Genomic DNA, 23,009 nt, shown 5'->3' on the forward strand with positions numbered 1-23,009 from the left:
ACAAATAATACATGTGTTCAGGATTGCAACTTTCCAGATATGTAAACTGTTCAAAGTGGCTTTTGCAAATGCAAAAATCCCACTGCTCAATGTGGCTTTTGTAATGGAGGTTGCTGATATCAAAACAGAACACCTTAATGTTGTCTGGGAGTTAAGTCCAATTGAATTTACTCCAGAGTACCTATACAATCTGGAGAATTAGCATGTAGTGATTGCAGAAAGTTTTGAATTAAAATGTCCAATGTCCTACATGATCTGGTGTTTTTTTTCCCATGTCTAAGCAAAAAAAAATTTATACTGGCAATCCTAAACATGCATCTTTACTTCACACTAAATCATGGGGCTTGCTGCCTAGTAAGTGCATCTAGGGTTGCATGTCTGCTATGCCATTTTTGCAGGTTTTGTGAATATTTCTCTTTTCCTGTGGTCAAAAGTATTTAAATGGAAATATTTGATTTGCAAGGGTGGGACATTTAGCAAAACACACTAATTGTGAATTAAATGTTATAAGTAAAAAAAAAAGATCAGAAGTTTTATTGGAAATTATTTTTATTGGAATTCTTAGTAAATAAAAAATTCTGAGTAAATTTTATTGGAATTCTAAGAAAATATTTTAAGGAATCTAAATATTTTAAGAACCTGCAGTTGTAAATACGGTGTTTTCAAGGTCAAGGAATCTGAAAAACCAGGATGATTTATACATTTTTGTATATAAAAAACCGAGTCTATAACCTCGGAGAGACCAGGGTTCAAATCCCTGCTCAGCCATGAAGCTCACTGGTTGACCTTGGGCAGTGCCTGCCTCTCAGCCTAACCTCCCTCACAGGGTTGTTGTAGGGCTTCAGGAAGGGGAGACCCATGTATACCACCTTGAGTTCCATGGAGAAATGCAATGAATAAGCATAGTGCATAGCTTTATCTCAACATAGCTCAACCATCATTTTTGTCCCCACCCCACCCCCCCGGTGACGGCTAAACTTTTATTTGCGAATTGTCATATCCAACCTTTCCTGTAACCTGATACCCTCCAAACGATTTGGACTACAACTCCCATGAGCCGGAAGGGCAAGGCTGGGGTTGAGGAAGAGTCCAAAATGGCGGTGGTGGCTTGGGATGATGGGAATTGTAGTGTAAAACATTATTTGTCTTATATGTTTTTTGGATCGCATTTGCTTGAACGTTTTAACAGGGACCACTGTTTCCATATCTTGCAGGTAATGGTCTTCTGCTCCTGTTGACGCATAGAAAAGGAGGTAGTGATGATGATGTGGGAGGTTCACCCACCAAGTGCTACGCTTCTGAAGGGGAGCCCATGGAGGAGAATCCCTCCTAGCAGAGTCCTGCTCTGACCCCCGCCCTCCCTCACCAGATATTAAGAACACCTCCTGGAATCGGACACAAAAGCGTCGTTTGCCATAGTTTATGGTGGGGCTGACCAACAAGGTGCTTCCATGGTATTGCTGAGTTACTTGCCACACTAGCTGGGGCCGAGGGGAGCTGCAGTCAACAGTTGGCCATCCTAGAGCCCATTTGCTCTGTACATTTAAAGCAGTGTCATAGCCCTTTAAACAGCCGTGCCTTCCTCCAAAGCACCTGGGAGCTGTGGCTTGCTAAGGCTGCAAAGAGTTGCTAGGAGACCCTGCTTCCCCTTACAAAGCTCCAGTTTCCTTGGGAGTTCCTTGGGAAGAGGCATTGATAAACCAGAAGTTGTAGCTACGTGAGGGGAATAGGCATCCCCTAAGCCCTCCAGCTGTTTTTGGCCTACAACTCCCATCATCCCTAGCTAACAGGCCCAGTGGTCAGGGATGATGGGAATTGTAGTCCCCAAACAGCTGGAGGGCCAAGTTTGGCCATGCCTGCCCTAAGAACTCTCCACACCCTTGCTCCAGCATCTAGAGGGACACAGGTTGTGTGCTCCTCTAGTGCTCACCAGAGCCAGGCCCTGACTTCTGAGAATTCTCTAGTTGGGGCTTCTCCACCTCCTTGGCTAAAAGAGGAATTTCACCAGGCAGCTCTCCACCAACTCTCATCTGCAGCACCTGTTCTATCAGGCTGCTGGGGACGGATGGGAATGAAGGGGCTTTACATCCAACTACTGAAAGCTCCTCTTCCCATTTGAAGCTTTCTGTCCAGCTGATCATGGTGAGAAACCTGCGACTAAGACAAGTGTGCTTTCCCACCCTATTCCCTCCTAAACCCCTTTCCTTTTGTGTCACATCTTTTATATTACAAGTCAGCAGGCAGGGAACTGTCTTACCAGTAAACTCTGCTGGGAGCCTTTTTTTTTTTTTTTTTTTGGCTAAAGAGCAGAATATATATATATATTTAACCTAAAACAATAAATAAATTGTTCTCTCTCATGACCAAATTGGATGTTGTGAATCTAACTTAGCAAGCACTTTTTTAAATGTAAATAGCAGCTGGAGGAATCCAAAGCAGCCTCAGGAACACAGCAGATGGTAGGGAGGAAAGGGTTAATGCCCCGTAAACACTGCCCCTGGGAAGCTGTAAACAGATTTCCTTGAAATGCAAATACAGTGGTACCTTGGTGGTCAAACAATGCCGCAAACCTGGAAGTGAGTGTTCCAGTTTGCGAACGTTTTTCCAGAAGCTGAATGTTCAACGCAGCTTCCGATTGAGTGCAGGAAGCTCCTGCAGCCAATCAAAAGCTGCACCTTGGTTTCCGAACTGTTTCGGGAGACGAACAGACTCCTGGAATGGATTAAAATCAAGAACCAAGGTACTACTGTAGCAGTTTTGGATTAGATTCATCAGGACTCTGGAAGGGACACATCCATTGATACCCATCACAGTCTAATTTGTTACAGGGGGAAATTAGCTGAGCAAAATAGCCAGTAAGAAAGTTGAGGCACACCACTCTGGGCACAGGGAGCCTTCTGGATCCTCATATATGGGAGCCTGCAATGGAGGTGTGCCTTCACGTACTGAAAGGAAGAAGGCAAAGCAGGCTTATCTCTCTAGTTCTCTCACTCAGCTAATCTTCCTCAGCTTCTAGGAGAAATAAGTTGAGCGAGATAACCAGAGAGTTCTCAACGGTCAAAGCCTGCCTGCTTTTCATACAGTAGCCAAGCTCATAGATACCACCAATAAAACGTCATGGGATGCCTGCGTAGCAGATAAATTTCATGTGTGTACAAGAGAAACACATACAAACATAATCAAGTATCCTATCCAGCCACATGGTGCCTGAGACAGAGGATGTGGGCCACCTCCGTCAGTTTTCAGGGGTGTACAGTTTGACAAGGTGCTGGAGTTCCGTGGCGTAGCCTGTGATAGGACACCGCTGGTGCTGCTTCACGTAGTTGTAGGCGCAGCGGTAGCAGAAGACAAAGCCGGAGGTGGAGAGGGCCGTGTCGTTGGCGCGGATTTTGCGGCACAGTGGGCAGACGGTCTTGAGCTTCGGCAAGAGCGGGGAGCCTGCCCTGCAGTCCAGGTGGACAGGCGGCGGAGGAGTAGGCAGAGCTGTCAGGGACTTGATGGACTCCTGGTTCTCAGATGAGTACCACCATTCCAAGAACTGGAGAAAGAAGACGCCCACAGAGAGCCCGGTGGAGAGGGAGAAAGCCAGGCCACCCAAGGCTTTTTTTGCGGCAGACTGTACCTGCCGTTTCAAGCTATGAGACACAAGACAGATAAAAAAGAGCACTGAGTGAAGGCATCTTCTCTGCTGCCAGCTGACCACTGTAGTCAGTATCTTGGGGCTGGATTAATGTAATGCAGTCTTTGTGGGGCTGCCCTGATGCCTGGATCGGAGGCTCCAGCTGGTGCTCAATGCAGAGGCCAGACTGCTGATGAGGACATCTGGCTGAAAAAAATTGACACTACTGCTAACTGTCTACTGGCTGCCCATCTGCTACGAAGCCAGTCTCAAGGTTCTTCTCTTAATTTGCAGAGCCCTGAACCACTCAGGGATTGCCTGAACCCTTATATTCCAGCTTGATCACTGAGCTCATCTGCAGGAGCAGAGTGGGTTCCTCGAGTTAGAATCATCGAATTGTAGAGTTGGAAGGGACCCTAAGGATCATCTGGTCCAACCCCCTGCAATGCAGGAATATGCAGTTGGTCCATACAGGGATCGATCCTGCAAGCTTGGCATTATCAGCACCACGCTCTAACCAACTGAGCTATCTGGGTTGGTGAGGCTCATTTGACAGCAGGAAGAAACCGAGTCTTTAGTGTCATCGGCCCAAAACTGGGGAATCGTCTACCATTGGAGATTCAGCACACACCTGTGCAAGCTTTTAAACTGCCTGCTGAAAACTTTTCTATTCTTATATATAGGCAATTAATGATAGAACAGTTACCTGATTTCCGATTCTAAAATCTGGAATTTATCGTACTGTGTTATGCACGATTAGTCTTACGATCTTAGAATCGTAGAGTTGGAGCAGACAACAAGGGTCAGCTACCCCAACCTCCTGCAATGCAGGAATCTCTTGCCCAATTGCTGTAGACTGCTCCAATATTTTGGTGTCAGGCTCTGGCAGGGTCCTAAAGCCCTCCCACTTTCTTTCCAAAGCTGGAAAAACACTAGGCTTTGGGAAAGAGGTGGGATCTTGCCAGAGCCATCACACCTCCTTCCCAAAACCCAGCACCTTGTTTACCTGGCTTTGGGAAGGCAGCACAAGGGTTGCGGGTGTCAAATGTTGCTGAGGGCTGCCAAAATAGGCCACATGCGTGCTGCACTGCCCTGGTCCAGACAGATGGTTTGGCTGTCCTTATGACCCTTTCAGAGCTTGCCCGTTTCCCCATTTCAGCTCACCTTCCTGCTGGCTGTGGGCTCCCGCTCACAGCCGCTGCCGCCTTCTCTAAGGCTCGCACATCTTCCGCCGTGAGCCTGACCAGCTGGACGCCAGCCAACATCAGCATGGGCGAATGGTGCCGGGACTTCCCCAGGACGTAGCAGAGCTGCTGGACCAGGAACCAGCCCTCCCAAGCCAAGTTCACAAAGGGGTAAGCGGCTAGGAAGGCCCTGTAGAACCGCTTCCAGGCCGACGATGGCGGGTGGATAGAGTAATCGTCCTCCTCCCGGAGACGGGAAACCAGCGCCTCCAGTTTGGTCCTCAGGTAAGGAACGAGGACCAGCAGGCAGAGGGATTTCCAGTGAGGCCTACGTGGCAACCCAGCAGTGACTGAGTGCCTCTGCCTGGGCTTGCTGCCCCCGTAACTCATCACCACTCTCTTCAAGCTGTAGAAGTTCTCAGCGAAAGAGGCACTGCACCTTGAGAGGAAGTGATGCTGGAGGTGCAGATCCAGGAGGGCATAGATTTCGTCAAACCAGCGCCACAGGAAGCCGTACCGGCCAGGGTTGGATTCAGCCAGCACCTGGCGCAAGAGAAAGCAAGGCCTAGGTAAGGGGTAGGAAGTCTCTCCCCTCCCTACCCCTGATAAGAGCTGCATTTTCTCAGGGGTAATTCTCAGCCCCAGCCAGCATGGCAGGCGCTCTTTTGGGGAAGGTTGCTGTAGACAATCCTGAGCTAGATGGAACAACGGTATAAGAATTAAGAGCCCTTCTGGACCAGGCCAAAGGGCCATCAAGTCCAGTAGCCTCCCAGCGCCCAAACAGATGCCCCTTTGCAAAAACATGCAAGGTAAAACACAGCTTCCTAGGTTCTCCTGAGCTTCCGGGCTGCTTACTGAGTTATTTCACTTAACAAAATTTTTATATATTGTTTGATAGAAGCTGTTTATCAAAATATAAAGCATTAGAATTACTGACAAGCAGGTATATAAAAATATTCAATGGATGATTGAAATCAGCAGTAGCTATAGGTCGAATCTAGATATATAAAAAAATGTGAAAATGCTTTTTTAAAAAAAGTTTTGAAAAATATATTGATTTTGCCATAGCTCGCCATCGCCATCTAGTGTCACATTTGTATAATGCACTTTACAATACACTTAAAATGTTTTATTTGCAGCCATCTTGGGCTGGTCCCACAAGCACAGAGAAGTAGCAGTGGGCCATCCTGCTGAATACCACTCAGCAGGGTGGAATGCCGCCCACGGGGAATTTTTGTTACCTTGGCCACATGTTGCAGTGCGGGTCTCACGGCTGACATCAAGCTGTCTTGGGCAACGACTTCAAAGATGGATGGCCTGTCCTCATAGATGGAGGCCGCAGTGAGGTGAGCCCCATGCTCTGCCATGGCGTCTTCTGGAATGGAAAATCTGGATTGCTGGTGAAATCTTACGGAAAGAACAAAAATGGTTACCGCAGGCTGCTGTTAATAGGGTGCACAAAGTTCTGGATTTGGAGGAGCGTTAGGGGCATTCGCCTTTCGGTGCGCAATCTGGCGCCCTACTGCTTTGGACTCAGTGAAGCTTCACAACCCTCTAGCCTTCGGAAAAATTGAAGGCTGGGAAATTACAGCACCTGCACTTGGGAGGAGGGAGGGTGGCGTGAGGACGGTCTCAAGTTCAAGCTCCAGTGGCATCTCCACATAGGAAGGGGGGGAGACTCTGGCTTGAGACCCTGGAGAGCTGTTGCTGCCGGTCAGTGTGGGTAATACTGAGCTATGCAGAGCAATGGACGGACTCTGCATGAGGCTGCTTCCTGTGTCTGCCTCCATCACCAGCCACCCCTCGGGAGAAGGAAAGGCAAAGTGGCTGGGGCTACTCAGCCAGATGGGCGGGGGACACATGATATTATTATTATTAAAGGAAGGAGCAGGGGTGGGCTGGGGTCTCCCTTTCCTCCCCTTCCCCGCGCTTCCCTCTTAGCACAACCTCAGATCCTCCTGCACTCCGTGGGTCTCCTTGTCTCCTGGTCCAAATGTGAGACCGGAATTAGCTCAGGGGAAGCCTATTGTTCTAGCTTTCTTCCTCATCTCTATGGTAAGGTAGAGTTAGGAAGGGGCTACGGCATGAGGCATCTTATTTTGTTGCATATTAATATATTGTATAAATGTATAATATAGCAAGCAATATAAATATATTATATAATATTTTTTTACTAAATATAAAAAATGCGTATTGACATACACGCACAGATATATGCAATAATGAAGATTTTATTCATATATAAAATTGAACATTTTCCAGGAAGTAGTAGTATGATAAGGAGGGTGGAACTTCCTGCAATGGCCGGAAACCCGCTATTGCCGGTGGAGGAAAGTAAAGCGTCTCCTCCCTAGCCTTCGTCATCTCTGTGGTTCAAAAAACCCTGTATTTATATCTTCTTTGAGAGTATAATGAGCGGCCTTTAAAAACAAAAAAACAGAAACGCACAAGTGCGGTGTCAGGTGTGTACACGGGCCACTCACTCCTTTCTATATCTATGTCCCTCCGGCCGGAAGTGAGCGTGGGCCGACCTAGGCCCCTCAAGTTCTGTGGCCGCGGGACGCTCTAGGCGAGAAGGCGTGGCGCGGACGGGTGGTTGGTCCTCCGAGACATCCCGGTTTCCGGCCGCCTCCCCAGCCGAGCTGCTTGTGGCTCTCCGCGGCCGTTACTGTCCCCCTCCCGCCGGCCAAAGAGGCTCTCGAGGACCCGCCACCCCCTTGCAGGTGAGTCGGGGGGAGGGGCCCTTCGGGGTGGCCCCGCCCCTCGGGGGGAATTGGTGGGGGGGGGGCGACGGATACCTCTGTTTTGGGCTGGGCTAGAAGAAATAGGGGAGGGGCACATCCCTTCTCCGTTCCGAAAAAAGGGGGCAGCATCCATTGGGGGGAGGGCTGCTAGGCTTGGGGGAGCCCTCTGTTGCTTGTTGAGGGGGGAGGGCAGGAATTGGGGCTCCCTCCAAGGAGGGGCTTGAGATGGGGTGCGGGAGGGGCATGCCTTTCAGGAGGGCTGGGGGGGATGCGTGCCCCTCCCCCAGACTAGGAGGATTCTTTATTTTCCCCCTACCCCAAGGTTGTGCTTGGGGGGGGGGGCTGGACTTGGCAGTAATATTATTATTGCCATTATTGCTTTTACCATTATTATTATTATTATTATTATGGAGCAAGGTGAAGGACCTTGGCAGTGTTATTAATATTAATAGCAACAATGTAATTTGTTTAATCATTTGTTAATCTGAGTCTTTATTTAGATTATTTGTACCCAGCCCAAAAGGCACCCAGAGTGGCTTACCTACAGTCTGCATGATGTGTACATTAATGCAAGGGTAGAGTTGTCCCTGCAGTGGGGCAGCATGTGGGGGGGGGGCAAGCGTGGAGCACCCCAGTGAATGAAGAAAGGCATTCGGAGTTGGTTGTGGGGGGAGGCTGGAGAAAATGAAAGATGGGCTTGTTTGGAGTGAAGGAATGGGAGGACCTGGGGTTTGGGGGGGGACTCCAGTGGGGGTAGCTTGAAAAATAGGTACCCCTTCCCTTTTCACTGGTGCAGGTGGAGAGAGGGAAAGTGGGAACTGGCCCTGTTCTTATGAATGGAGGCAGGGCTGGGTCAGGTCAGAGACAGTCTTCTGGGGGTGGAGGAGTGTCTTGCAGGTTTGGTATAAATGGACTGAACATAAAATGGAATATTGGAGAGGATTGAAATTGGTCGAGATTCTGGCATGGGATGGAGGCAGATTCTGTCCTCTTTCTATCTCCCCTCCGAAACCTGCCTCTTCCTCTCCTCACTCTGCTGCCTTTTTACGGTTTGGAAACTGGGGTGGGGTAGTGCCCCCTCAATGCAAAGTCCAGTTGAAACCTTCACTCTTTCTTGTTGGGTCTCTCATCCCAAATCTTTGTAACTGGATTCAGATTTCCAGGTTGGAAGGGGTGTTCAGAGTCTGAGAGAGAGCATATCAGATCATCCTTGCATCATTTAATTTGAGCAGGTCCCAAACTAAACCAAAGTGGAAAGGCTTAGAGCAGACTCAAATGTTTTTCGGAGGAGAGCTTCTACTCCCCCCCCCCCCCAGTTTAGCCAGAAGGGCTGGAGAAGCTTAATTTTTGGAGTGGTGACCTGGATTTTTAACCTGGGCCAGAAATAAGACTTTTTGCCCTGGAAATCCCTCCTTTTTTGATTTTGGAAATACAGGGTGAGTCTTTTAAAAGAGTCCCCGTAGAACATGTGTAATCTGTATCCACGGGGCCTTTTTAAAGGACTCACTCTGTATATGCAGAGAGAAATGCACTTTGCAGTTTCTCAGAGGGCAGTCTGTCCCTTTATACATGCTAGGACTAGGATCTGATGAGGCCTTGGGAAGTCTATTCTGCATCCTTTATATCAGCATTTCTGATTCTTACACAAATAAAGATTTGTCCAGTTACAACATGAATTTGTATCCAGGACTTCTTGGGACCCCCCCCCCCCATAAATTTGAATGCATCAGTGACAAAATTCTGCATCAGTGTCAGATTGCAATTTTGACCCCTGGCCTTGTATCATACCTAGAGAAATAGATCAGATTTCTTCATGCTGTTATCAGAATCTTAATTTCTGGTCCTTTCTGTGCCAGGTTCACTCACCCTGTTCATTCACTCAGGCATTTTAATTCTGCTTTAAATCCAGGTTCCAGGTCTTGTAATTTTTATTAGTATTTACTTCCTTCTATTGCTTTTTGATTATTGGAATCATGGTATATATTGTACTTTTTAGCACTGTTTGTTTCTTTGTAAGCAGCCCAGGTAATATTTATACACATTCAATAAACAAAAATAAATTTCCAGTAAAGGATCTGTATCTACCTCCCCTCCTCACAGTTCCTAGGAATTTGGTTTGGCACGATAGGTCATTAGATGCTCCCCACCTGCCAAAATCACCTTTTGGTCTATCAGATCTTGGTTCCTAGAAAAATGTACTGCCACCGGTGAGGCATCCCTCCTACTTAGACTGCTGTGGGATGGCTAGGTGACTCTATGAGAGGTTTTTCATCTGTCCCTTGTTTAAAAAACTTGCTCAGGCACCCTTCCCTACTAATTTTACCCAGGGATGGGAAAACATCTGCAATCTCAAAGTGCCAGCATCCTGTATTATTGTTGTCAATTAGATTTCTATCTAATTTCTATCTATCTAAATTTCCCAACCCTTTCTCCCAAAGGAGCCCAGGGCGGCAGACAGCAAAACAATGCCATTAAAATAAAATCCCATTTCAAAATGCTAATAACCCCTAAACTCATTTTAAGAAATAATCACATAGCTTCACTTTGAATATTTTCAGGGTTTCCTGAAACAGTATATTTTGGCCATCAAAGGCCTGGGTGGATAGGAGTGTTTTAAGATCCACCATGAATGTTAATAGCAAGGGAAACAAATGCACCTCGCTAGAGAGGGCATTCCGCAGCTGGGGAAACCACCACTGAGAAGGCCCTGTCATAGGTCAGCACCAGCCGGGCAGTGCCCTCACCATCACCCACTGGCCTCCCCTACTGATCAGAAATATAAAATAGTTCTACAAATAAATGAATTACGTGAATACTTCTAGGGATACAGGATAGCCTCATCCAGAAGTCAGATATTTAGTGTCTCTTTGGAAGGCCCTTCCAGCAGAGATTCAGCAGGCATCCTGGCATCCTTGTTTTTAACTTTCAGGAGTTTCTCTGAAAGTTTGTTTGTTTGTTTTTTGTGCCAACAGGCTATGCAGTTGTTTAAAATACTTTTTATTCAGCCAGTCATTTTAATTATTGTTTTGTACTTCTTCGGATGATATATTTTTTTAAAAAAGTTCCTCTCCCTACAGAATTTATACATACTGCTTGATTGCATTAAAACTTCTAAACGGTTTACAAACGATATTTAATTTGCCAAGAAAAAACAGGTACAATTGTTTAAAAATAATTAAAATTAGTGGTGAAAGAGTTTAAAACACGTCTCCTATGTGTCTGGAAAGACTTACCTCAACAATTTCATTTTAAACAGGCAGCCTACCTCATGTCGATAGACAGGAAGCTTTGAAGTGTTGGTACGACCACACTGGAAGATCGATTTCTTACTATTTTTAAAATCATTTTTATTTAATACAAATTTTATATTGCTCTATGCCACCCTGATATTTTATGAGAGAGGGTGGTGTGTGTGTGTGTCTGTATATGTATGTATGTCTATATGTATATATGTACATAGTGGGCAGGATTTGGATGCAAAAGAATGAATGAATGAATAACATGACAGTGCCCAATCTTATGGAAAGACTGGGCAAAAAGGTGATGGATTATGGATATGGGTGGATTTCTGTGTGACGTTAGATTGACCCTTTGTGAATATAGGATTAAAAATGGAGAAACAGGATACCTCTCTGACAGGTGCTAGAAAAAAAGCAGGAGATGTCTGTGAGAGCTGCCTGGGATCTTCCAGTGGGTTTCTGTTGATAAAAGTGCTCTTAGATGGACTTTTGGTCTGACCCAGGAGAGTTTTTCTTTAATGCTTCAAATTGATAAAGTTCCCTCTTACCTAATTCTCAGAGCATCCGGAAGAGTATAAAGCCTAATTCTTAAATGTATTTTGATAATTGTATTATGTCTCCTCTTCTCTAAAGAACTATTTTGTACCATTTTATGTAAACGGCATAAGATTTTATTATTATTATTAAGCATTAAAATATTGCTATATTATTTGTTTCCAGGTGTGATAAGAACTTGAAATCATGACGGACTCCAAATATTTCACCACCAATAAAAAAGGTTAGATTCCACTCATTAATGTGATATTGCAGCTTGTTTCTAGAGACACCTGGGTTGGGGGAGGATTTGGGAATGATGCAGATGTGGTTCAAAAGCCTAGGCAGCATGCTAGATCACATGGAGGCTCTTCCTTCCATGCCACCTCTCTTTCCACTGGGTTTGAGGGAAACGCTTTGGCAGCCATCCTATAAAACCATTGCCGAGTCCAGTGTCTGCAGAATATTAGGTTTTGCTGAATCAGTCTCCGTTTAAGTTCTTGGGAAATGTTCTAGATGGATTCTAAAGCAATTTTCCTGCTGTTTAGGTTGAATATAACAACAACAACAACAACACGTTTATACCCCATCCATCTGGCTGGGTTTCCCCAGAGTGGCTGGGCGGCTTCCAACAAAAGATTAAAAATACAGTAAAACATCAGTCATTAAAAACTTCCCTAAACAGGGCTGCCATCAGATGTCTTCTAAACGGCAGATACAGTAGTTGTTAATTTATTTGACATCTGATGGGAGGGATTTCCACAGGGCGTGTGCCACTACCAAAAAGGCCCTCTGCCTAGTTCCCTATGACTTCGCTTCTCTCAGGGAAGGAACTGCCAGAAGGCCCTCGGCGCTGGACCTCAGTGTCCGGGCTGAACAATGGGGGTGGAGACGCTCCTTCAGGTATACTGGGTATACTGCATGATACCTGAGCGGTGGGGAATTCCTTTTCCTGGAAGAGGGGGCTATTGGTGGCATTAGCCACGATGGCTATGCTCTGCCGCCACAGTTGGAAAGGGAACAATGCTTTCTGAAATACCAGCTGGTGGAAGTCGCAGGAGGGCAAAATGCTGTTGTGCTTTGATCCTTGTGCGTTTCCCTCAGGCATCTGATTGGCTGCTTTGAGAAGAGGGTCCTTGGCTTGATGGGCCATTGGTCCAAACCAGCAGGAGTAATCATTATGCCATATTATTTCTGTACACTGTGGCTCTCTCTCACGGCCTCACGTTTCATTTCAGGGGAGATCTTTGAACTGAAAGCGGAGCTCAACAATGAGAAGAAGGAGAAGAGGAAAGAAGCTGTGAAGAAGGTCATTGCTGCCATGACCGTGGGGAAGGATGTCAGGTAACACTCCTATATATATTTAAATTTTCTGTTTTACAATTTAAAGTAATCATTTTTACATCATTACGATATCAATGACTTCACTCCTTCTCTTTCTATGGTTCATTTTACATATCATAAATCCCTGCATATTTTACAAAAACCATACCGTTCAGTATTCCATTATTACATCCATCAAAGCTTATTTACACTGTTGAATTTATCTTAATGCTGCCAGCGTTTTCAGCTGTGCACAATTATTTCCCATATATTCAATAAATGTTTTCCAGTCTTCTCTAAACATATGTTCTTCTTGTTCTCTTATTCTATATGTTAAGTCTGCAAGATGCGCATATTCTGCCAACTTAAGTTGCCATTCTTCTTTGGTTGGGACCTTGCTCATTTGCCATTTTTGAGCTAACAAAACATGGGCCACAGTAGAGGCATACATAAATAACCTTTTTGACACCTGGGGATTTCAATCTGAATTATCCCCAACAGAAAGGACTCTGTTTTTTTGGGGGGGAAAGTGCATTTGAACATTTTTTTCAATTCATTATGTATCATTTCCCAATATGCTTTTACCCGTAAGGTAACACCCCTTTTCCTCTCTTTCTGTCTCTGCAGTGCTGGAGCCCTCTAGCAGGGATGCAGGAAGCTGCGTCTCTCCTCCAGCCATTGCTGCAGTCCAGCTCCCATCAGCCCCAGTGCACCGTGCCCAGTCACTAGGGGTGAGGGGAGTTTTAGTCCAGCAACACTGGGAGAGCGGCAGGCTCCCCACCCCTTTTCCATGTGTCTGGGACTCTTTGCTGTCATGGAGGAAGCAATCTCTGGGCATACTCAGGGGAAAATGTTCCTCCTCTAAAGATTGTTGAGATTCCAGCTCCCATCAGCCCCAACACATCATGGGCAGTCCAGCAAAAACAGGAGGGTCATACGATCCCCTATTGCCAAATTCTGTAGGGCAGGTGGTAGTGGTGGTGAACCTCCAGCCCATGGGCTGAATCAGGCCTGCCAGGCTGTTTTGGCCCAGCCACACCCACCAGCTTGCAAGTCTGACCTGAGACCCTGAGTTTCCACGCTTCAGTTTTTCCTCCGTTGGGGCCGGCCCTACTGTTAGGCAATGCAGATTTGTTTTAAAAGTGTGTTTTATGTTTGACTGCCTTTGGTAATGTTTTCTTTTGAACTGTTTAAGGTCATTTTATTTGTTAAATGTGCATTCTGTAGTTGATCTCTTCTGCAGTGTTTTGTTTTGAAATCTTTTGACTTTCCTGTTAATTATGATGCTTTGACTGTATACTTCAGCAATGTTTAATTAGATGTTTTAGTGTGTCGTTAAACCGCCTCGAGATTTATTCCTTTAAAATATAAATAAATATTGCCTTAAAATATATAATAATAATAATTAATTTGCTTGGAATGTTGGAGGTGTGCTTCCAGTTTCAGGGTTCCTGCTTCAACTCAACATTCTCATTCCGTCCCTCTCTCTGTCTATCATCTAGCTCCCTTTTCCCAGATGTAGTGAACTGCATGCAGACCGACAACCTAGAGCTGAAGAAGCTGGTCTACTTGTACTTGATGAACTATGCCAAAAGCCAGCCGGATATGGCCATCATGGCAGTCAACAGTTTCGTGAAGGTAATGGGGGCAGTTGGGAAAATATGGGTGCTTTAATTTTACTACATGCCAACAAAGTGCCAGTTGTCGCGATGGCCGGGTTGCATGCAGAAGGAACCCCGATGTTATGATGACATCCTTATAGGCAGCATGTCCTCCGACTGTAGGAAGAGCCATTCTTCAGTGAAATAGCATCGCAAGTTCAAGCCTCAGTATCTTCAGGCAGGGCTGCACATCTTTAGGAGAATGACTTTATTTAATAAAATCTATATACTGCAGATTTAAGCGAAAAAAGACCTCAGAGCGGTTTACGAAAAGAATAAAACAGTAAAATACGAACAATTAAAAAGGCCTATTTGAAACATTTGGAGAATAATTAAAAAGTCAAAGGTTAAATCAAGGCAGGTTACAACACATGTCAACATTTTGCAAATCTGGGTAGGGTCATCTAGGCAAGATGGTTTTAGTAAAGGTAAAGGGACCCCTGACTGTTAGGTCCAGTCATGGCCGACTCTGGGGTTGCGGCGCTCGTCTCCCTTTATTGGCCGAGGGAGCCGGCGTTTGTCCGCAGACAGCTTCCGGGTCATGTGGCCAGCGTAACTAAGCCACTTCTGGCGAACCAGAGCGGTGCACGGAAACGCTGTTTACCTTCCCGCCGGAGCGGTACCTGTTTATCTACTTGCACTGGTGTGCTTTCGAACTGCTAGGTTAGCAGGAGCAGGGACTGAGCAACGGGAGCTCAACCCATCAGGGGGATTCGAACAGCCGACCTTCTGATCGGCAAGTCCTAGGCTCTGGTTTAACCCACAGCGCCCCCCGTGTCCCAAGATTGTTTTAGCAGGTGTTAAAAAGAGTACAGTAAAGGTGCCTGTCTGGTGTCAATAGGCAGGGAGTTCCAGAGCGTCTGTGTGGCCACGCTAAAGGTGCGGAACAGGTATTACATGCCAGCAGATTGAAACGGTTGAGTGGGCATATACAGGGTAAGGCAATCTCACACGTAAAATGATCCCAAGTTCCTAAGGGCTTGATACCCCAATAGTAACACCTTGAACTTGCCCAGGTAGCAAACTGGCAGAGGCGTTGCATGTTGACATGGCCTCAGTCCTGCCAGCAGTCGTGCCACAGCATTCCGCCCTCGCTGCTGCTTCCAGGCCAAGCGCAAGGGAAGCCCCACATAGAGCACATTGCAGCAATCCAGCCCTGAAGCAACTTGATTGCGTCCCAGGAAGTGGCGGGACAAAAACTCTCTCCCTTTGGGGAAGTGAAACTGCACAGAACACCTTTGTGACGACCTGCTCCCCCCCCCCAGGACTGCGAAGACCCCAACCCTCTCATCCGTGCGCTGGCGGTGCGCACCATGGGCTGCATCCGCGTGGACAAAATTACCGAGTACCTGTGTGAGCCGCTCCGCAAGTGCCTGAAGGACGAGGACCCCTACGTGCGGAAGACGGCGGCCGTCTGCGTGGCCAAGCTGCACGACATCAACGCCCAGATGGTGGAGGACCAGGGCTTCCTGGACTCCCTTCGCGACCTCATTGCAGACTCCAATCCCATGGTAAATAAAGTACCCCTCCCGCAGGGGACGCTTCCTTGATGCTTGGCATAATGTTTCTCAGCTAACACAAGTGTGTATGTGCGCAGGATTGTGGCGCTGTGTAGCTCAGCGCCAGAGCACCTGCATTCCGTGCGGAAGGCCTCAGGATCAGTCCCCAACAGCATCTCCAAGTGGGGATGTCTGAAACCCTGTCGGTCATTGTGGCCAGTGCTGAGCTAGATGGACCACTGGTCTGACTCAGCACAAGGCAGCTTTCTATGTTCCCGTTTCAAGCCTACACTCAGAACAATGAGAACTAGAATCGTGCTTGGGTATAGGAGTTGTGTCTGAAATCCTGAACAGCCGCTGTTGGTCAATGTAGGCCAGGGCTTCCCAAACGTGGGTCTTCAGCTGTTTTTGGACTACAATTCCCATCACCACCTGACTACTCGTCCTGCCAGCTAGGGATGATGGGAGTTGTAGTCCAACAACAGCTGGAGAACCATTTCACATTATGGTTCCTGAGACCAAGGAGGACGTTTTTGACTGTTTGGGTACAGGCGGAGGCCATTTTGAATTAAGATGATTTTTAACCACTGCACAGGTTTCCTTGCTCCTTAGAATTCACTAGCGAGGTCCGATGCGTGGCTGCTGGTTATCAGTAAAACAATTCCATGTGAAATATTAGAATGTAAACACCCATAATGAAAAGATGCGATAGAAACGGTCGTATTAAAGCAACATGGCAGACACAGGTTGAGAGATCAGGGGCCTATTTGTCTGAACATGTGTGTCTTCAAAAGGTATGAGGATGTCTCTACAGGGCCGTCTTCTGTATTTCAACGGGGACGGCAGCTGCCAGCTCTTTTGGGTTAGAACCAGGGAGAAGTGCTCTTGTTCCAGTAGGGTCAAACAGATTGCCCCCCCCATAGGGATTTGGGGTGGCGTTGGTTGGCCATGATCTCATCTACCATGGGCTGCTGAGATAGATGCCTGCCCACCCCTGCTGCAAACAGAAATAATCCCCCAACACCAGGGAACTTTACATTTGGGCGTTTGGTGGTGGGGCTTTTAGTCAACCCCTTCATCTCCAAATCTTGATGCGTGTACACAGGTCATAGTTGGTCTGTGTGCAGAGTCCCTGCTTACAGGCTGCCAGATTTTTGGGATCATCTCCAATTTACCATACTCTCATGTGTTCATTTGGGTAATCATCTGTGGCAGGAAACAAGCCTTTGAGATGACCAGCAGGTGAGCAGAGAGCACCCTTTCCCGGGCAGCTTATATCCAGATTGGCGAGGGGGTCTAAAACATCTGCAGGGAAGGCTGGTCTGGATTATCTAAAGGCCTAGCCTCTAAGGTCTCCCCAAAGGGCTGAATGCAGCTGCTGTGGGCAGACTTTTCTAATGCCCTGCCTTGAAGGCTCCTGATAACTCACCATGTTAAGTTACTAGCTTCAAATACATCCAGTTCTGACCAGGCCAGTCAAAGCAAGTTAGGGCCAGAATTGCCATCGAGAACAGATTCCCAAACCTCCTCTCCCTTTCTTGTTGCGCGTAGTTGGTGGTGGTGGAGGTGACATCTGGTTGCAGCCCGTTCATCCTGGGGTGTTTGTGCCATTGTCCGGGTTTCCCACTTTCTGGGCCCGTAATGGAACAAATGGACCGGAATGCCAATCCCGCCGGCTTGAGCCTCTCCTGATAGTGATGTATTTGCTGGCCAAGTGCCAGAGTCCCTTCCACAAACAAGGAACCTCAGGACGATCTGTTCTGAATTTGATCTTCTGGCTTTTCCTGAGACAATGGCTCCGAAAGTGTCTGACTTTGCTGCCCTCACATTTTGCTGGAAGCTGCTGTTTCTCTCCCCCCGGCCAGCCCTTTGCTAGGAAATTAGATGCCTTTCTGGCTTTTGAAAGGCAGCATTCCAAGCTGGTTCTGTTCAGACTTCCTCCCATGAATATTGATGGTTTCTCAGAGACGCAGTGTTCTCGCCAAAGCAACTGTCTCCTTATGTTGGGGAGTGTAAAAAGAATGCCTTTTCTATGTCTTAAGTCTTTATTTAACTGTCACCAGGTTAAAATAGCCGTATTTATATACAACCCCCGAAATGCCAAGACAAAAATCCTACAGCAGAAAGGTGAAAATCTGGGTTGTGGTCCTGTGGGGACACAAATTTGGGGCATTGCGAAAGACGGAAGCATCCTATTAAAGCTGAGAACGTGGACGTTTTGCAGGTTGAGTGCAGGGGATCCAGTCATTTTGCTGAAAGCAGCAGTGTGGTATAGCGGTTAGAGTGATGGAATCAGAAGAGGCCCAAATTTTCTCTCAGCTTTAAAGTTTACGAGGTAACCTTAGGTCTGTCTCTGTCTGCCTATCTTAGCCTTGCCTACCTCACAAGAGTGTTTTGAGGGATATTAATTTAATGAATAACAACAGCAACAACAATATACCAGCACCTTGAAAAGGTGAAGCTTGTGAAGTAAGCACAGATTGACTGTTAAAACCTGGGGATTTGTGTCTCCCCATTGGCTGAACTGCAGTGATGTCACAGAAGCCCCAGGGGAATGAGAGCTGGCCAGAGAGAGGCGAGAGTGTTCTTTATCTAGTGTTTTCGAGCATCCAAAGCCTATCGCAACCTCATCCTATCGGAATCCCTGAAACGGCCTTGTGAATTGGGCCAGTATTATTATTTCCCGTGTTGTGCGTGAGAAATGACGCGGTTTGCCAGAAGCGAAATGTACTTTAGAGGAGGGCATGTGTGTTCTGATTGGTAGCCCATTCTGCTATCCGCTGTGCCGCCCCGGCTTCCAAGAGAAAAAGGAGAAGGCCTCGGATTACACCCCTCATACGGAGAGCAAATGACATAGCAGCAGGAAGGCTGGGAAGCCCCAGGGGGTCGGTGGAGGCCCCTGGTCCTGTGGCCGATGGGCCGCGATATAACCCAAGTCTTCCTTGTCAGAGTCTGCAACTGGTTCCCGAAAGCTGGGTGCACCTTGGGCTGTTTCTCCTGTAGCTGTGGAAGACGAGCCACAAGGGGGCAGCACTGGACTGCTCCCACAAGGCAGGAGATGCAGTTTTGTTCTAGCTGGAGGGGGCCTTAAGGGGGGCCGGCAGTGCAATTCCAGGGACTTCCTTGTTTGACTTTCTTTGATGATGGGCCAGTTCCCCTTGCACCTTTAGACAGAAACAATAAAACCGCTAGCACATTTGCAGAACTGAGCAGGGTCCGATAACGGTTTCAGATTGGACGGGGGACTGCATGCTGAGATTTCTGCATTGTGGGGGGCTGCCCTTGATGACCCGTGGGGTCCCTTCCAGCTCTACAGCTCTGTGATTCTTTGATGGTTGGCTGCTGGCTACGATGGCAGTGCTCTGCCTAAACGGTCTGAGGAAGCCATGCTTCAGAATACCAGTTGCTGGAAAACGCAGGAGGGGAGAGGGCTGCCACGCTCAGGTCTTGCTTGCTACTGTGAGAACAGGATGCTGGACTAGGTGGTCCATTGGCCTTATCCTGCAGGCTCTTCCTATTTCCTTATCTCTCTGCCCGAGATCCTGAATTGTTGCCGGTCAGAGTGATGATGCTGGACCAAGCAGACCAGAAGGCCTGGCTTGTTTCAAAACAGATTCCTAGGTCCTACTGGAAATAGACCACTTGTGGCTATTCCTCCCACTTTGGCCGTGGGCATGTTCTGAAATCTGAAGAAATGGAGATGGCTGCCTGGTCGGGGAGGGGGCTATACCTGACCTCCTCTCCCCTCTGGTACAAAGAGGCAGTGTGTTGAGTCCCTAGGTAGCCGTGCGCGGGCTGTTGAACCCGCCCCGTCCCTGTTCCCCCACCTGCAGATCTGCTGCAGAACAAAACAGTCAAGTGCACCCCCTTAACCTTTCACTTCTGCCGCTCTTATTTTTAACGCCAAATGAAAGCAGCTCTTCGCAAGGGGTCCATTGTCTGGCATGTTCTGTTCTTCTTGCTGCTGTGATCTTTTCTCTCTCCCCCCCCCCTTTCCCAGAATCATTTCGACATCCTTTGTTGACTGCCACATTATTATTTTTTGAAGTGAAAACCTTTACTTTTCCACCCTCCTGCTTTTCTTTTTCTTCTCTGCTGTAAAAAAAAGAAGCAAAACCGATGCCAAAAAACAGCACGGCTCCAAATCCAGGAGAGCTGGTGTGGGCCTCTTTCCAGATATTGTTGGATTCCAGATCCCATCCATTCTGGCAAGCATCAGGGCGCAGCGATGGCACCAGCAGGTTCTGATCAAAAGCATTTTCTGAGATCTCATTGGAAAAGGATTCACTCCCCCCTTCCCTGGCTTGCCTCTTCTGAATTTGTAGATTCGGATGGAGATCTGGTCTGGCATCTTTTGACTGCTCCCTGGGCCGCAATTGCTAAGCTTTGGAAGACTCTTGAGCTCAAATAATCTGGGCTATTTTAGTATCCTAAGACTTGGCACATCTCGAAAAAGAACCTCACATGAGCGAAAACATTTTGTGGGCCAAAGAGCTCGAGATGACTTCTTTGCCACTTGGCCTCATTTCATTTCATCTACAAATATAGCGGAGAGCTGCTGCCAGTCAGTGTTGACAGCGCTGGGCTAGATGGAGCCCATGGTCTGACTTGGTACGAGGCAGCTTCCTACATTCCCATTATGCAGAAACATGAGGACTAGCGTCACACTTCATTTTCAGAGGAAGGACCATAGCTCAGGGGCTTTGCAGGCCCTGGGGTCCAGTCCCTGGTGGCATCTGCAGAGAGGGCTGGGAAAGACTCCCTCCCTGGCACCCTGGAGAAGGGCTGCCAGGCAGCATAGATGCTGAGATGGACAGGCTCTGTCTAAGGCAGCAGAAGGGTGATTATGTGCTGCTCAGCACCGGAGAGCCAACCTCACCTTTATTTGCCACCCTCTCCCTAACCATCTTTCCTCCTCCACCTCCTGGTGCTGCCTCCATCCACCTCCTTCCCTTCCTGGCACTTAACAGGCTGCTGAGTCTAAGATTCAGGGCCTCTAAATGGCAGGCGCATTCCCCTCCATTAGCCACATTCCACACTTGGTTTAATTTCCAATTAGCCTTGGATAATAACAAAAGTAATCTAATTGCTCTTCCTCCTGGTGTCCCGGATCCCCTCCTGCTTTCCCCGTCTATCACATTTTCCCCTTCTCTGCTTGATGGAGAGAGACAGGCTTCTTTCTCCCTCCTCTCCCTTCCACCCCCCACCCCCTTGTTCATTAAGTCATTTTATTCACTGCTGAATTGGCAGTGAAGGATCGTTCACGTCCCCAGTTTCTCTCTCACACACAAACCCACGTCGCTCTGAGCTGGCACTCTTTGGAATTAAAAAATAACAATGCTTAGGGAGCCAAGAATGCTGCTCCTTCCACATGTTTGGGGCTAATTTTTATTTTTATTTTTAAAGATGGGTTCTGGGGCTCAAGCCCACTTTTTTTTTTTGGCAAAGATTTTTTTTTAATTGTATTTTATGTTATAATGCATATAAAACAGACAGGACTGTTATATAGCAACAGAAGAAAATTAACAGATAAAAAAATGAAACCGTAAAGGGGGCATGTAGAATAAGCACAGTTCCATATGGGTTAAGTAACAAAGCCCAAATAGTGAAAGGAAAAAAATGGAGAACAAATGTTGCCTTTGCATAAAGGAAGAATATTTGTGTTATTTGAACATTGAGGATTGTTCCAGATTTGCCAGGCTTGCAGCGAGGGTTGTATTGAAAACGATGGTCCTTACGACACCCCTGTGAGAGAGGTTTGGTCTGAGAGAGGCAGGGACTGGCCCAGCTCACCTAGTGAGTTGCATGGCGAGTGGGGATTTGAACCCTGGTCTCCCAGGTCCTGGTCTGACACTCTTAACCATTACAGCGCCCTGAGTGGAACCATCTTTCTCTCTTTCTCTCTCTCTCTCTCTCTCTCTCTCTCTCTCTCTCTCTCTCTCTCTCTCTCTCTTTGCCACCCACATGAAATTAGGTTGAGGATCCTGTGAGATCAGGTCGAGGGTCACAAATGGTCAGCCCCAATTCTACTCCCAGATAACTGTGGACTGGTTTTACTTTGAGTTTTGCTGGTGTGCATAATTGCTTTGTACAGTGGTACCTCGGGTTAAGTACTTAATTCGTTCCGGAGGTCCGTACTTAACCTGAAACTGTTCTTAACCTGAAGCACCACTTTAGCTAATGCGGCCTCCTGCTGTTGCTGCGCCACTGGAGCCAGATTTCTGTTCTTATCCTGAAGCAAAGTTCTTAACCTGAAGCACTATTTCTAGGTTAGCGGAGTGTGTAACCTGAAGCGTATGTAACCTGAAGCGTATGCAACCTGAAGCGTATGTAACCCAAGGTACCACTGTATATGCTCAGAGACCATCTTGCTTCTTTATATAATTCCAAGCTTAGCCCTTTGGTTCTGCATTAAAACGCCCCCACAAAATCTCAGCCAAGATTTTGAAAGCATGGATTGTTCCTTTTTCCTTCCCTCTTGCAGGTGGTGGCCAACGCTGTAGCTGCATTGTCCGAAATCAGCGAATCTCACCCAAACAGCAACCTGCTGGACCTGAACCCCCAGAACATCAATAAGCTGCTCACTGCTCTGAACGAGTGCACTGAGTGGGGACAGATCTTCATCTTGGACTGCCTCTCCAACTACAACCCAAAGGATGACCGCGAAGCCCAGAGGTAGGTGGGCCTCGGGTTGCAGACCCCTGTTCCTTAGCTCCACTTGCTGCCTCCTGGCTCAGCGGCTTCACATCTGTGGGCAGAGGCATGTGACGCCTCTAGAGTAATACGCATCTGACGTGTGGAGCCCCTTGCTGCAGGATTCTTGTAACAGACACTGGGGAAAGCATGGAAATAGCCATGGGGGATGTCAGCAGCTGAAACGCAGTCTCTCACTTCATATGGCTTGCCTTTCAAAAGAAGAAAAGCAAAATAAAAATAAGATAATTAATTTAAAAGAAAGGAGAGGGAACCTCAGCAAATAAGGCTGCCAACATATTAAGGGGGTTCAAGTTCAGATTTCAAATCACCGTAAAAATTGTCCTGTCTACATCAATTTCACATTTTTGTTGGTGGTATTTGCTATAAATAATAATGGGATGTGAAACCTCTATAGCTCTGTAAACTTACAGGTTTCTTTTTTACAGTCTTTTTTATTGATTTTCAAAAATATAAACATACAACATAAAACATAAAACAATTCAAAATCCA

The 23,009-nt window shown here is 47.0% G+C and overlaps 2 protein-coding genes and 1 long non-coding RNA gene across 7 annotated transcripts in view; 1 reads left to right on the forward strand and 2 right to left on the reverse strand.

Annotated features, from left to right (window-relative positions):
- Positions 1-531: 531 nt before the first annotated feature.
- On the reverse strand, positions 532-1,221 carry LOC310749948. The gene is made up of 2 exons (XR_014541880.1): positions 959-1,221; positions 532-773 (listed from the first exon to the last, which is right to left on the reverse strand). It is a non-coding gene; the product is annotated as an uncharacterized lncRNA (long non-coding RNA).
- A 1,910-nt stretch (positions 1,222-3,131) lies between these two features.
- On the reverse strand, positions 3,132-6,846 carry PEX12 (peroxisomal biogenesis factor 12). Of its 2 annotated transcripts, none has more exons than XM_083587275.1 (4): positions 6,751-6,846; positions 6,045-6,210; positions 4,784-5,346; positions 3,132-3,635 (listed from the first exon to the last, which is right to left on the reverse strand). In XM_083587275.1, exons 2-4 carry the CDS (start codon positions 6,168-6,170, stop codon positions 3,236-3,238), a joined length of 1,089 nt encoding a protein of 362 aa, XP_083443401.1. In that variant the 5' UTR covers positions 6,171-6,210; positions 6,751-6,846; the 3' UTR covers positions 3,132-3,235. The 2 variants fall into 2 exon arrangements, with proteins under 2 accessions (XP_083443401.1, XP_083443402.1); XM_083587276.1 differs by having other exon boundaries at positions 6,045-6,178; positions 6,751-6,820.
- A 302-nt stretch (positions 6,847-7,148) lies between these two features.
- The window catches only part of AP2B1 (adaptor related protein complex 2 subunit beta 1), a 59,361-nt gene continuing 43,500 nt past the window's right edge, over positions 7,149-23,009 (forward strand). For all 4 annotated transcript variants that reach the window (XR_014541915.1, XR_014541916.1, XM_083587584.1 and 1 more), the window contains exons 1-6: positions 7,149-7,526; positions 11,507-11,564; positions 12,559-12,664; positions 14,146-14,281; positions 15,570-15,815; positions 22,288-22,478. Coding sequence is in view for 2 of the 4 variants with exons in the window: in XM_083587584.1 (XP_083443710.1) it covers positions 11,528-11,564; positions 12,559-12,664; positions 14,146-14,281; positions 15,570-15,815; positions 22,288-22,478 (716 nt within the window). In the remaining 2 variants the exon portion in view is untranslated. The remainder of the gene's footprint in view (positions 7,527-11,506; positions 11,565-12,558; positions 12,665-14,145; positions 14,282-15,569; positions 15,816-22,287; positions 22,479-23,009) is intronic.

The sequence above is a fragment of the Podarcis filfolensis genome (assembly GCF_964270895.1).
Source record: "Podarcis filfolensis genome assembly, chromosome: 15".
In the NCBI taxonomy this organism is placed as follows: domain Eukaryota; kingdom Metazoa; phylum Chordata; class Lepidosauria; order Squamata; family Lacertidae; genus Podarcis; species Podarcis filfolensis.